A 14,747-nucleotide genomic window follows, 5' to 3' on the forward strand; every position below is an offset into this window, starting at 1 on the left:
GATCTCCTGTGATGAAGAGCTCTGGCTCCACCTGCTGCTCCCCTGGAGACTTCAGCCACACTGACGGGAAACCTTTCAGCAGACGTTATGACAAACTTACAAACAGAATAACCTTATAGCAAATATGTTTCTATGTCTAGATACTCACATATGTAGACTTGAATAACTTTTGCTGTTTTAGATGTTGTACCTTTTAGATGTTGAGTCCAGGAAATGACAGCACCGTTTCTGAGCAAAGAGAGGAGTGAGGTTATGACTGTCACCACAGAGTAAGTAATTCTAGTAAGGAATCTTTTGCTAGTAAGGATTGGGAAATATTTTGTATATAGCCTGAATGAAATTCTTTCCTCTGCACAACTTGGTGTAAGGTTTCGTCTGCCTGACCAGATCCATTACAGTTTAGTCTTAAACCTACAAACATTGTCAAGTACATTAGGTTCATAGAATTTCCTAAAGGTCATTAAAGTGTCTTTTTTTTTTTTTTTTTTTTTGCTTAAACAAGCAATAGAGGTTTACCCACAAATACTGGATTAATATCAGCAACATTAACAACTGGGGAAGTCGTGGCCTAATGGAGACCTGCCAACCTTGATTTTTTTTTTTTTTTTTTTTTTGGAGTACCATCAGCGATACCAAAGATTTTTTGAGGTCCATCAGAATGTTTACCGTAACTGTTTAGTTAATTTTTGCTATTTAGTTTTTTTATGCCATAAAAAACAACAACAACAACAAAAAAAACTCCAGTACACTTCTGGGCTGGGTGATATGAGCAAAAATTCACATCTATGTATTTTTGGTCTGATTTGCGGTATACGGTAGCCTATATATCTTGGTATTTTGTATTTGGATTAAATAAAGTGAACGTAAGCATGAAGGCATATATTATGTGCAAAAAGGGTTAAAATCACATTACATTGTAACACTGCATTCTATATATATATATATATACACTTGGATGGGTCACCATACTTGGCCACGTCACGTCACTTTTTTTTTTTTTTTTTTAATTAGATTAAATTCTAAACAGATTTGAAACCATTTTAAACTCATCATATATTGCTTTTAAGTATAGAACTAAGAGGAAAAAATTATACCAAGAAACTATAAGTAGGCCATCCATTCTTTTAGTGTGTTTTTTTCTTTTTAACAAGTAAATAGCAAGCTGTAAAAGAAATCAAATTTATTAAAAATAAAAGTAGGGGACCAATAACAATGTTAAAATATCTTTTACTTGTGGAACATCACATTATACAAAATGACAATGTTTACAGTCAGTGTATTGATATAAACAGATCATTGCTGTGACATCTACAGATCATTATTATATGTAAATATGCCTACAGTGTGAGCCTTGGAGAACAAAATGATTAGCATATCAATGGATTCCAGCTAAAACTGCCTACTGTGATTGAGCACTTCCACTAAAGACAGGAGAGTATTGAGCAAATCAGAACATGCAGACCATAAAAACAACTTTAAGAAATCCGACGTATAATTATTTACAAGAACTGACTTCATAAAAATTTCAAATTTGACCTCCAAACATTTCATCCCAGTGATTTCAGATCCAGTGATTATACCAATTATGTACTTTTCAGTGTACTGAAAAATAGCAGCAAATGCTTGCAGTGGAGGAGGAAGGGTCCTTGAAAGGCCTCTCTGTTGTGGTAACCACTGACACACACTGCAAATGATTTCCCCCCTCCATTTCATCACAGTAAATAACATATTAGTTTGTTTACATGGTCCAAGTCTTTCTCAGTTTTGATATTGTATATGCCAGTGGATGACAGAGGTCTAAGCTGCTCCTGTGTCTCACTTAACATCTCATACAGCATCTTTAAACACAGTGAAACATACTTTAACTGATTTTACACACTGCATTTTTACACACTACACAGTCCCCCCCTCCATTCCCCCCTCCATTTCATCACAGTATTAGTTTGTTTACATGGTCCAAGTCTTTCTCAGTTTTGATATTGTATATGCCAGTGGGTGACAGAGGTCTAAGCTGCTCCTGTGTCTCACTTAACATCTCATACAGCATCTTTAAACACAGTGAAACATACTTAATAACTGCATTTTACACACTACACAGAACACCCAGTGTAACATGTCAATAAACTCCCTAGATGACAAATTACACTGTAACATGTTATTTTGTAACATTATGTTCATGTACATTTAAAATTGTATATGAGCTATTAAAATAAGGCAGGTCATAACTACTGTTTGGATAAAAACAGCTTTGATAAAAGGTTCAAACAGCGAATCTTGGCTCATCTACTTTATGACTGTAGTTGCCCAATGCTACAAAATAGTGCTCTAACAACTGTGGAGTGTAGAGTACAGTACTTCCAAGTGTAAAAATTAATGCACCTACTTCATAAAAATATCGAAAGCAGAGTAAAAGAAAGGCAAAAAAAAAGAATGAACTTCTGTAGGAAAAACTACTAGTTCTAAAAATAGTCAGTGATGCATTGTGATTCAAGGGTTCACAAGCTCTTTGACAGTCATCCAATCAGAGAAGATCTAAACAGGAACTGGACAGCAAGTGGATCAAACATTCTAGATGATCAAACATCCAGTCAAGACAGGACTGGGTCATTTATGTGCTTCTGCTGCACCTGTATAGAGTCACTCAAAACTGGTATAAAAATTATAAAAGGAATGGTGGTCCCCAAACACTGGACACTGCTGTTAGCCCTTTGTGCACTTAAACAGAGTTCAATTCTTTTATCCTTGGTCCTCAGCGTTGAGATCTGGGCTTGCGGATGCCATCTGTCAAAAGCCAGCATTCTTGAAGATGAAATTGCAATGCCATGCATTCCCAGAGTCCAGTTGTCTGTGCCTGCATTGTAAGGGTTTGACTGGAATGTAGGAAAACATTTGATGGACCTGTGACAGGTGTTGGGCATGTGCTCAAGGTGTCGCTCTCAGAGTTCAGTGGTCAGCAGACCTTTGGGCTTGTGGTTGTCGTCCATGATTGGGTGAGCCACAATACTGTCAAGATCAATTCAGCAGTTATCAGTTACAATCAGAAGCTGAATTAAGAACAAACTTTTATACAATTAAATAAAATAAACTTCAGTTTTGAAAGCAATTACAGCTGCACTAAATTTTTTTTTTCTTTGCAGTTTATGTTGCATGTAAAAACACACTACTGTTCAAATGTTTGAGGTCAGTATGATTTTTATTAATTTTTTTAAAGAAAGTACTTTAATTCAACAAGGATGCATTAAATTGATCCAAAAGTACAGTAAAGAGATTTATAATGTTACAAAAGACTTCTATTTTAAATACTGTTCTTTTGAACCATCTATTCATCAAAGAATCATGAAATAAAAAGTAGCACAATTTAATTCTACAGCAATAATAAGAAATGTTTCTACAGCATCAGCATATTCAGAAGGATCATGTGAGAATGAAGACTGTAGTAATGGCTGCTGAATATTCAGCTTTGCCATCACAGGAATAAATTAAATTTGAAATGTATTAAAACATAAAACAGTTTACATAAAATGTAATATTTTACAGTTTTCTTGTTTTTACTGTATTTTTGCTCAAATAAATCCTTGGTGAACATAATTTTTCAAAAACATTAAACATATCTAACTGACCCCAAACTTTTGAATGGTAGTATTTAATTATTGGTAATATTGGTAATATTTGGTAATAAATGGTAATATTTAAGTGAATACGCTAATACTTTGGAGTTGCTGTCAGTGGAGAAACACACCCACATAATCAGGGCTGCTGCTGGCCAAATGTGTGCCCTAAGCAGAACTGTATTGTTTTGTCCCCTCCCTCAAACATTATGGAAGTAAAAAAAAAAAATACTATAGGAGCCAAAATAGAATATTTTTTTTAAACATTAAATAAATAAATAAATAAGCAATAAAGATTATTTATAAAGTACAATTGTATTTCTATAGCAAAAAAAAAAAAAAACCCACACATTAAATAAAACATTTTAAAAGATTAAATACTAACTAAATAAACAATAATAAATTAAATTAAAAAAATAAAAATAAAAAAACACTTCATCCTCTTTTGTAATAAATTTCAGTATTTACCCACAATTATTAATTTTTTTTAATAAATTTAAGTATTTAAACAGTTTTTAATTTTTTGTAATATATTTAATTAAAAATTACTGAGTGCACTTCTACATAAACAGTTATTAGTAAATATGTGCATATTTGAATTAAATGTTTGGTCAATATTAAAGGGGTCATATGATGCAATTTCAAGTTTTCCTTTCTTTTTGTTGTGTTACGACGATATATGTTTATGTGGAAGTTTTGGATGATTTGATTAAATATTGTTAGAATGTTGAAAGAAGGCGTAACTTTTATTCTCACTGTTGCCGCCAGCGCCATATCGTGGAGACGCTGTTTCGTTGTGAAAGTGAAAATACTTTGTTTGGCCTTCCAAAAGAGGACACGACTAGAAATCAGTGGTTAAGTTGTATTTAACACTGTTCCAGAACAGTCCAACCCAAATATTCAGATGTGTGCAGCACATTTTATGGAGGACTGTTTCCTGATCCTGGGAGAGAAGACTACAATGCCAGCTGTTCTGACTCACAGTCTGTAAGTAGGTTTACATATGTAAAGGATTTGCCACTGATGATTCAAACGTGAGTTCTGAGCATTGTAGAGCAGCGGTTCTCAATTCCAGTCCTTGCGTCTCCTGCTCTGCACATTTTGTATGTTTCTTTTATTGCTTCAGACGTTTGTTCTATTGGAACGTAAGTGGCCTGCGAAGTGGACATCACAGGATATTCCGCCATGATTCCAGTTCGAAGCAAACATATATGTTCCATTCAAAGTGCATTGAAGTGTGCGAGACGTGAATTTAAATTGTATTTATTTACAGAGGTATATGATGTCACACTTGTCTGTGTTTGAAGACGCTGCACAGTGCAAATCCGTGAATGTATATTTCGAAGTGAGGTAAACTTCTACAGTTTTCCCTGTTCAGGGAGTAGGGAGCAATGAACACTGTGTAGGGAGCATGTCAATGGGACACAGTTCATGCACAGAGCTCACTTCTAACGAGCTGATTATCTGAATCAGGTGTGTTAACAGAGAGACATGAAAATATGCATAGCTGGGCGGCGCGAGGACTGGAATTGAGAACCGCTGGTGTAGAGTAGAGCTTGTTGTTTGTTGTTTCTCCAATCACAAATGTAGACATGGTTTTATGTTTACGTGGTGCAATGCAACACATAAAAACACAGTATAAGTCATTATAATCCGTAATTATGTCCCCACTGGATGCAACAGATGGCTCGTTTGTAATGGGTTTTATTGTTTTTGTCTTGTGGCGCCGGTGTTCTGACCGGGACACGCATCACAGTATGGTAAGGGGCTAACATTGTCACACGATTAAGGCATTCAGCCAATCATCACAGTATGGTAAGGGGCCAATCAGAGCACACCTCACTTTTCAGAATTATGAGCTCTGTAAAAAACTACGTGTTTCAGAAGGCGGGGCATAGAGGAGAAACAATAATGTACAGTATGTGGAAAATAATGTTTTTTTTTTTTTTTTTACCTTAAACCGCATAAACATTTCATTACAGCAAACAATAAATAAATAAATGTTCATTTTAGCAACATCATATGACCCCTTTAAACAAGGATTTGACCGTCTTGTAAGTGTACAGTAGTTGCCAGGCCTTTGGCACCCTTTGCAGGCATTTGTAAATTGTTTATTTATTTTGTATTACATTATGTATTTTAACAGTGTTATTTAATGAAACCATTGGATTATTATTAATTAACCAATTATTATTGCCTCGTTGTTTGCTTAGGTCTGTTTTTATTACCACAAAAAAAAAAAAAAATAACATTAGGCTGTCTAAATACTTCTTTGTTAATTATCATTTGAAGCAACAAAACCAAGGTTAATTTGTGGTTACCATGGCTACAAGATGTACCATGATTTTTTTGGGGGGGTTTATTCATAGTAAACCCAGTTAATTTTCGTAAGGAACCACAGAAACTCAGAGATAATATTAAGGCAGATGCGTTCGTGACGGTAAAATTATTACTGACATTAAAACATGTTTGTGTTACTGACATTAAAACATCAACAGACAAAAAAAGTTTCACAGGATTATGAAGGTACATGAAAATGATACACGGGCTTCATCTTAGGCTTTTTAACTTTTTCTTTTCTTGGCGCCGGACTGCTGATGTCTTTTTTCCGGGCATAGTTGTCCATCAATTATGATAATTTGCAGTCAGCCGTAAACATGAGGTGAGGGCAGACGCGGGCACTGATGCAGGAATGGCGCATCATGTGTGCATAGCCTACTGCGTTCACCATAAAATGATTTTAAAAATATGATGCGGGCACTGATGCAGGAATGGCGCATCATGTGTGCACAGCCTACTGCGTTCACCGTAAAATTATTTTAAAAATATGTAATTTAAAAAAAAAAATAGACAATTCTATATATGTTCATGTTTATATTTTTATTCATGTTTATGTGTTAATATTAATATAGAATTTTTTTTTTTTTTTTTTTTTTTTTTTTTTTTTGAGCAACTGGGATGGTGCCCAATGCAAACTGTGTACTCTATATATAGGGAGCTGTGGTACTCCACATAATGGTGAAATTACAGCATGACTCCTCTTGGTTTTATCCTCTACCAAGTTGAAAATGGTAAATCTGATTGCTTAGGAAAGTAATAGAACAACTGTCCTCAACAGAGCAGAGAAAGGTAATGGAGCAGGGATTAAAACAAACCTGGTAGCAATCACATTGTGAGTGTGAGAGTGATTTGGGAGTGGGGAAATAGCAGGCCCTTCAGGATGGTGAGATGACATCTTTGCTGTACAGTCAAGGAGGCCATTAGTAAAGGTGCCAGACTGCTAGAGGTGAGAGAGGAAGCAGGGGGACAGTCAGTCACTAAATGTACTACTAGAAATGTGAGAGGAAGTGAGGGTAATGAAAATGTACACTCCATTGAACATGTGGCTTGATAGCGAGTCAACATCATCAGCTGCAATAAGAAAGCTTCTTCTGAATCTATAAATCTACAGAGTGCATCTACAGAGCTGCAGAGAAATATGAATAGGCATCCATGTACAAATGCTTAAGATAGTTGCTGTTCTTCTACAATGATGCATAGATCTGTGTATGGAGTCCTCAGCAGGAAAAAAGCTAAAACTCAGTGATTGCTACAGTCAGTTGGAGGTAATTTTAAACCTTACCAAATACATCATATTCAGAGTATTCAATCAATCCATTATCAGATTTAATTTTCATGTTATATCATCATCAGAATTATTCAAAATGACGTTAAACCTTTAAATAAAACATAAAAAAGGCCTTGATTTTAGAGGTCAACTCACTATAGGTGCTGAAGCTGGAATGATCCAACGAGGAGTGATTGTGGGTTTTGGAGCTGGCACCTGTGTCAAATTAAATATTTGAATAAAATATTAATACTTCAACGGTGTGGAAACACCTGAAGAAAATAGGCATTATTGTTCCAAACAGTCAATTATATAATAGAACAGTAAAGCTTTGCTTACTATAACCATTACAAGCATATTGTGAGCTGCAGTGCCTTTGAGCTGCAGTGCTGAACTTACTACAGGGATGGGGTCTGTGAAGTCTATCAGGTTATCAGTCAGAGGGGCTGTCAGCGGCTCAGGATTCTGACCTTTGACCTGCAGTGTAAAAAGCCACATGCTCTAAAGCGCATTCCATCCAAAAGCACATTCAATGACTAGATTTGCATTTCCTGCAGGATGTGTCAATGCTGGTAAGGCATCACAAAAAGTGATGCTTTTGTAATTATAAAAAAAAAAAAAATATATATAAAAAAAAGGAGTAGGAGTCATAGGATTTTAATTATTAATTGTTAATATTTTAAGTAAATAGTAAATGTGGCATTGTGAGTTGGATGCAAAGTGGCCAAAGTTCAAAGAACCCACCCTCAAGTCTATGATATTCTAGTCAATGTTCCCTCCAAAAGTTTCGTTTTTTTTGCTAAGTAAAACTTTTCTCTATTGAGGAAACTTTCGGCCACCTGAGCAAAAACATTCTTTATACCAGATCTGTACAGTGCACACACACACAAAAAAAGTGTATATCTGTTGACTTTAATGTGCAATTTATATTTGATTTGACACTTGATGTAACTAATTGATGCACATTTTAGGTTACCTGAGAAAACATTTTTTTACAGAGCTGTTACACCAAGAAATTCTATTAAAACATTTTTAAATCTCACACAGAACTCTCTATAATAATGTAATATAATATAATATAACACAAACGGAAGCATTTAAACTGATGAATATGTAGCACTTTTGTCCTCCAATGCAAATACAATCCACTGGACCAGTTTTAGACTCGAAAAGAGTGGGGTGGAAGATATAAAACTTACACAGGAGACCAGAGGTTGAATATAAAGTTAACACTTTACTTTAACACTGTAAACACCAACAAATTGTTCGGATAAAAAAAATAAAAATAAGTAAAACACTCTTTCCCCATCTTTTTTAAAAAAAAATTTCCTGTATTAACCCTTTTCCCTTCACAGATGAAAGAACCGGTTTGGTGTACTATGGGATAACAAAATAGAAAATCAATATGAAGAATTTGATTCCGCAACTCAGATTGAATTCAATTCGAGGTGTATGATACTGTTCAGTTTGGAAACACAGTGCATCTGCGACTGCCGGTGCGGCTGCAAGGTGTTCAGTTTGGGTGATGGGTGATTCTGTTAATTCAGGTGCTGGTGTTGAGACATCTAAACATGGTCCTGAAAACTCTAACCATTTTGGATGTTACGTGCAGCTGATGTTCTTCGGTCGGTCACAAAGGAGGATTGGTTTACAAGCATCGAGATTGCTTTTGGACCATGTGCAGAGGCTAGGTCTTGCAGTAAACGAGGCGAAGAGTTGTAATCCAGTGCAAACAATTACTTACATTGTAATAAAACTGAACTCATGTGCAATGTCTGCCGCCCTCTCACATGCCCAAGTGGACAGCATTCTGGAGATCTTTGCTCGTTTCCAGCTGGGTGCAAGCTTGCCGTACAAGACATTGTTACAACCTTTGGGGATGCTGACCGCCACGACTTCTGTGATTCTACTTTGCTTGCTTCACTTCAGGCCTTTCCAGCAGTGAAACAACTGTTTGCAGTTGAACCCTGCCAAACGTCTTCAATGGCTGATTGTTGTCTCACACAGTTGAATCCAGGCATTGACACAGTGGAATCATCAAGAGTTTCTGATGTCAAGGGTCATTCCTTCTCATCAAGACATGGTCACAACCGTTGCTTCCCTCTTAAGGTGGGGGGCATCATGGAATCCCAGGGGTGTTTGTGGCTGTTGGTCTCCAGCTCGGTCCAGGGACCACCTCAATCTCCTAGAGTTGCGTGCAGCTTTCCTAGCCCTGCAGCATTTCTTGCCAGTTCTGGCAGGCTGTCATGTCCTCATGCCATACACCTGAACAATCAAGATAGAACAAAGTCCCCCAAGTCCCTGCATCTCACCCACAAGATACTCACTTGGTCTCTTCCTCGACTAGGATCACTGAGGTCAGTTCACCTCCCGGGATCAAGCAATCAGATAGTGGATGCTCTGCCAAGGGATCTTCCCCACCCAGGGGAATGGAGGCTTCAATAGGATGTGGTGCAGTAGATAAGGGAGCAGTTCAGCAAAACAGAAGTGCATCTTTTTGCAACAGAGGCGAACAGTCACTGTCGCTTATGGTTTAAAAGAGCAGAGACATCCAGTCTGTTGGGGCAGGATGCTCTGTCTCACAAGTGGCCAAACTGTCTGCTTTATGTTCCCTCCTCGTCCTCTTCTGTGGGACACATTAAACAGAATATCTCTCTGCAACCACAGTGTGTTACTTGTAGTATCTTGATGGCCAGCCAAGCCTTGGTTTCCCATGCTTTTGTCGCTGTTGGTGGGCAGGCTATGGCAGCTTCCACTTTGAAGGATCTGTTGTCACAGATGGAAGGCTGTTTGACATCTGGATCCAACCCATCTGCAGCTTTGGGTTTGGCCTCTGGGACAGACTGTCTCATAACAGATTGTGAGCCCACTGTCATTCATACCATAACTAGTGCTAGAGCTGCATCCACACGTCAGATCGATGCAGCACATTGCAGGGTTTTCTCATCATGGTGCGAGGAGCGTGGGCTAGATCCTACATGCTGTGCTGTCCTGGAGTTCTTATTTTTTTGCAGCATCTTTTGGATTCATGCTAAGCAGCCTCCATGCTGAAGGTATGTGTTGCGGCCGTTTCTGCTCATCATGTACCCGTTAATGGTTCTTCTCTTGGCTCTCATACTCTCATGTGCAGTTTTTGGAAAGGTGCAAGATGGCTGAGACCAGCTCGTAACCCCCATTTTCCTGGATGGAATTTGTTGCTCGTTCTTGATTTTGTCTGTCTGCCACCATTTGAGCCTTTACAGAAAACTGACCTGAAACAAATATCTTTAAAAACAGTGTTTTTTTAACTGGCAATATCTTCTGGAAAGAGTTACATGCTTTGTCCGTTAGTGAGTTATGCAAGCATTAGTTGCCGGATGATTCTGATGTTGTGCTCCGACATAATCCTTTTTTACCTAAAGTTCTTACTGTATATCCATTTCAGGTCAGTTTTCTGTAAAGGCTCAAATTAAACATCATCATGCAAAGCAGAAAAGCTCATCTACTCACAAGTCTGCCGTAACAGCCTTCTTGTGTTTATACTCGCAATATTGCAAACTTTCCCACATGTAAATTTTTAATTGTTGTGAGACTGTAGTGTAGTTCATTTATAGCCTAACTTTAGCTGTTTACATTTGTTGACTGTATTTAGGCTTCAAAATACATAATTCACTGTGGTCATCTGTGAAGATTACCACAATGAACATTTAAATACCAAAAACTTTTTTTGGTCACAGATCTTAGTTTCTGCAATAATCCAAAACCCAAGGGAAAAATCCTATTGGGTTTTTGTCGAGGGAACCAGGGGGATGTTAACTATGGGTTGTTATCCCTGCATCACTCTATTGACAATCCTGATGAACCACTGCAGGGTTTCCCATATATTGATTTATTTGTGGCGGCCTGCCACCATATGCACTTCGACTGCCACAAATAACCACTGCCCCCTGCCATCAGCTCCCGCATCTCACACACACGAGCGTGACTTTAGCACTATATTTTGCAACTTTCAGACCCTTTTAGCAAGTTTTTTCCATAAAAGGTACATACTGAGAAACCTAGCGACTTTTTTGGATAAACCCGTAGCTATGGTTCTGCTCAGTTGGAAGATTTCGCCATTGCTGCCCCGCGAGTGCGAGGTCTGACTTCCCCAGCGCAGTGTCATCTCTCTCGGCGTCTGTTCTGTGCAGTGAGCAGGAGAGAAGCAGCGCGTTCTAAGTATAAAACGGCGTTTCCTAGAACCTGTCGCTTACTGACTGTCTGGGCTTATAAACATGAACATAGTTCATCTGTTAATGTGCACAGTTTGTTACTCAGACGCAGGCAGTGCGCTGCATGAGGCAAAAAAAAGTAATATAGCCAAACCTACCGCATATAGACACTCTTTAGTGTAACAGTTAGAGGTATGTGGATTTTATCAGCAGATGTCGCTCTTATAAATCAGTATTTAAGGAGTAAAGTGAGAGGGACTCCTGGATATTAATAAAATTAAAATGTATTTATATTTTTATCTATAACAGAAAAAATGTGAACGGCTTTTTTGGGCATTCAGTTGTATACAATATGTGAAAGTTCAGAGAGTAGAACAGATCCGAGGTGCTGAACGCAAACCCGACGTCATGATGTCATAAATATGCTAATTAACGTGACGTCATCTGTCACCACAAGTCTCACAAAATCCTGTGGGAAACACTGCACTGAGTAAACAGAAAAACCTCAACACACTGTTATGAATGTTTGACAGGCAAAGAAAATAAAAGTAATGTTTTGCTTTAGTTATTTTCCCTATAAAAGAGAGCAAGTTTCAGTGTTGAGTGAGTAAATGATGGTGTATGCTGACAGCTGCTGCGGACTCTTGTTACAGTGTGCCAGCAGCTGGAGTGACATTAAGCCACTGTTACCTTGGATGACTGGGCTTCATTCACTGGATCTGATGACAGAGGCGGCACAGGAGAGATTACGTCATCTGCGTTCTCTTCCAGGCTGAAGACAGACAATGAATAGAATGAGCACTTCATGAAAAAAGTGAATTTTCTGAGTGAATTTTGAAGCTGGCATATATGATAAAACAATGGTGGCTGTAGCTTTGGATTCAAGACAATATTCAGGTCTTTTCAATAGTGATGAAGCATGTCTGAGAAGAGCTCTGGACCCAAACCTTTTGATTTTGTGCACTGGAAATGAACACAAAGACATTGAAAACCTTTGAGCATTTCAAAGCACCTCTCAAGCTATTCATTAGTGTTCATTCAAAAGAAAATAACAAAGGAAATCACAATGTTCACCCTTGAATGAAACCTTATGAACACCTCTTATGAAGTGTTTGAGGAAATGACTCAAGGTCACTTTGTGATTACTATTGATTATGGGTTTGTGTGTGTGCGCATTTGGATGGTTTCCCACAAGAGCAGAGCGGCCTTCCAGAGAGTCCTGACAACTTTTTACACATTTGGCAGATGATTTTGCCAGTGTGTGTGTTCCCTGTGAAACAAACCCATAGTTTTGGTGTCTACAAATTGAGCATCTGATGTAAGCATCAGTAGTGAATTATAATTTAATCTCTGGTTCCTTTCCATAAAACCCAATTTTCATATTGTATATAATTTAATCAGTCACATAACGTTTATTTGATTCTACAGACATCTAATTATAAATGTGATGCTGGACAGAGAAAAAAAAATCTTTCATATTGAGACACTAATTTTCCATATGTTTCTTTTATAATGTGACTATTAGAGCTGAATGGTTCCAGGTCAGTGTACACAGCTAATCATGCAGTAAATCTGTGGCATGAGTACAAGTAGTTACATAAGAACATATTTTTCTAGGCAGACCATGGCCATATAACCCATCTGTAATTACATACCAACGGTTGCCACTAGATGGCAACAGTAAGCTTTAAATCACAGGCTACATTAAAGAATGTTCTGGGTTCAATACAAGGTACAGTCTATGTACATCATCTGTGAAATGCTGTCAGTTAGAAAAAGAAAATAAGTTATAACTTATTTTAAATTAGCAACTGCAGTATCTCTGGTTGAAAATTTTAGTAACATTATATTTTAGGGCTGTGCAATTAATCGCATTCGATTGTCATGCACATCTCATCAGTAAAGCCGGTCCCGTGATTAGTAGTAAATCACCATCACCTCCTTTCAGATTGAGTGGCATTCACTACACAGAGCCATAGTTCACTGATAAGCTAGGCAATATCACGTTCAAAATCGAATGCGATCTGCGATTATGAACACGATATTGCCTAATTCTCTGTGTAGTGAATGTTGGTCAATCTGAAAGCAGGTGATGGTGATTTACTATTAATCACGGGACCAGCTTTACTGACGAGATGCGCATGATAATCGAATGCGATTAATTGCACAGCCCTATTATATTTTGTAACATTGTTTTTCCCACAAATTCTCAAAGTAATGTAAAATTTATAATGTCACAATGAAACAAAAAGGATTTGTAAATAAAGTTTGGAAATAAATAATCTGCCCTATCTGTCCCGTCCTGTTCATTTTAAGATTAAACCAAATAATATAACAGCATTAAAGATTTAATTCTAATTGTAACAATCAAACATCTTATAAACAACATATAAAACAAGTCCTGGCTTGTTTATGGGAGGACCAGGTGGCCCCTTTAATCTGGGTGTGCCCCAGTTTCTGCCTGCCTGCTTGTGCTCCATTGCCTCAGACTCTGTCCCAGGAGGATTACAGGCCCACAGGCTCACTCACATGGCCCTATGTCTTAATCCACACTCAAACAACAAAGCAATGCTTCTTTGTAGTACAATCTTCTCACTGTACTAGGACTAGGTTTTGTGTGCTGTGGTCTCACCTGCTGGTAGAACAGGGCAGCAGGCCGGGCTGTTTGAGCAGGTCCCAGGACTCCTGGCGCTCCGCTCTCCCACTCACTGGCAGAGAGGTTGTGCTTCCCATACGCCCCCCATGACCTGTCAATCTGATAAAGAGCCAGACAGGCATTGCTATCCATCATTCACATCATTACTAAAAAATAATCATTTTTACTTTAACTATCAAATATTTTCGCCCATGTTATCTGTGCACAACTTTTACAACAAATATATCATACCTGGCTGCTGTTTCCTGTAGGTTACAGTTCTTGTCTGAAGCCAGTCCAAGCTCATCTATAGAATCCTAAACAAAGAGAAGAACCTTTTCAAACATATACAGGCACTTTGCATTTCAGTATACCTGACACATACCTTCAGTCTATCTGTCCCACTTCAGTATACCTAACATTAACATGTTGATGTCGTAAGCCATGTATGTAGTCATTAAATCACAAACCCTCCCTTTGAGGAAGACGAACCGCCAAATGTCTGAGTGGAGATGAATGTTAACACCACTATGAGAGTGGCTGAATACCTTGAGCGCTGCCTCTGCCTGAGCTTTCAGGATGTTGCTCTTGAGTTCATCAGGAGCTTTGAGCTGGTTCAGAACAGGACTGCTGCTCACACTATTCAAACTTTTTTCTATTAGTTTTACCACTTCCTCCTGCACAAAAAACCAAAGCATGTTAGCATC

The 14,747-nt window shown here is 37.9% G+C and overlaps 1 protein-coding gene across 5 annotated transcripts in view; it reads right to left on the reverse strand.

Annotated features, from left to right (window-relative positions):
* Positions 1–1,935: 1,935 nt before the first annotated feature.
* LOC109096010 (band 4.1-like protein 5) overlaps positions 1,936–14,747 on the reverse strand; it is a 46,476-nt gene continuing 33,664 nt past the window's right edge. For 3 of the 5 annotated variants that reach the window (XM_042763777.1, XM_042763778.1, XM_042763775.1), the window contains exons 19-26: positions 14,589–14,717; positions 14,293–14,357; positions 14,038–14,160; positions 12,096–12,177; positions 7,615–7,692; positions 7,372–7,431; positions 6,764–6,888; positions 1,936–3,003 (exon numbers count right to left, since the gene is read on the reverse strand). In XM_042763777.1, the coding sequence (XP_042619711.1) occupies positions 2,937–3,003; positions 6,764–6,888; positions 7,372–7,431; positions 7,615–7,692; positions 12,096–12,177; positions 14,038–14,160; positions 14,293–14,357; positions 14,589–14,717 (729 nt within the window). In that variant the 3' untranslated portion in view covers positions 1,936–2,936. The remainder of the gene's footprint in view (positions 3,004–6,763; positions 6,889–7,371; positions 7,432–7,614; positions 7,693–12,095; positions 12,178–14,037; positions 14,161–14,292; positions 14,358–14,588; positions 14,718–14,747) is intronic. The other 2 variants (XM_042763776.1, XM_042763779.1) reach the window with 2 other exon arrangements.

Source organism: Cyprinus carpio, chromosome A9, assembly GCF_018340385.1.
Source record: "Cyprinus carpio isolate SPL01 chromosome A9, ASM1834038v1, whole genome shotgun sequence".
Taxonomy (NCBI): domain Eukaryota; kingdom Metazoa; phylum Chordata; class Actinopteri; order Cypriniformes; family Cyprinidae; genus Cyprinus; species Cyprinus carpio.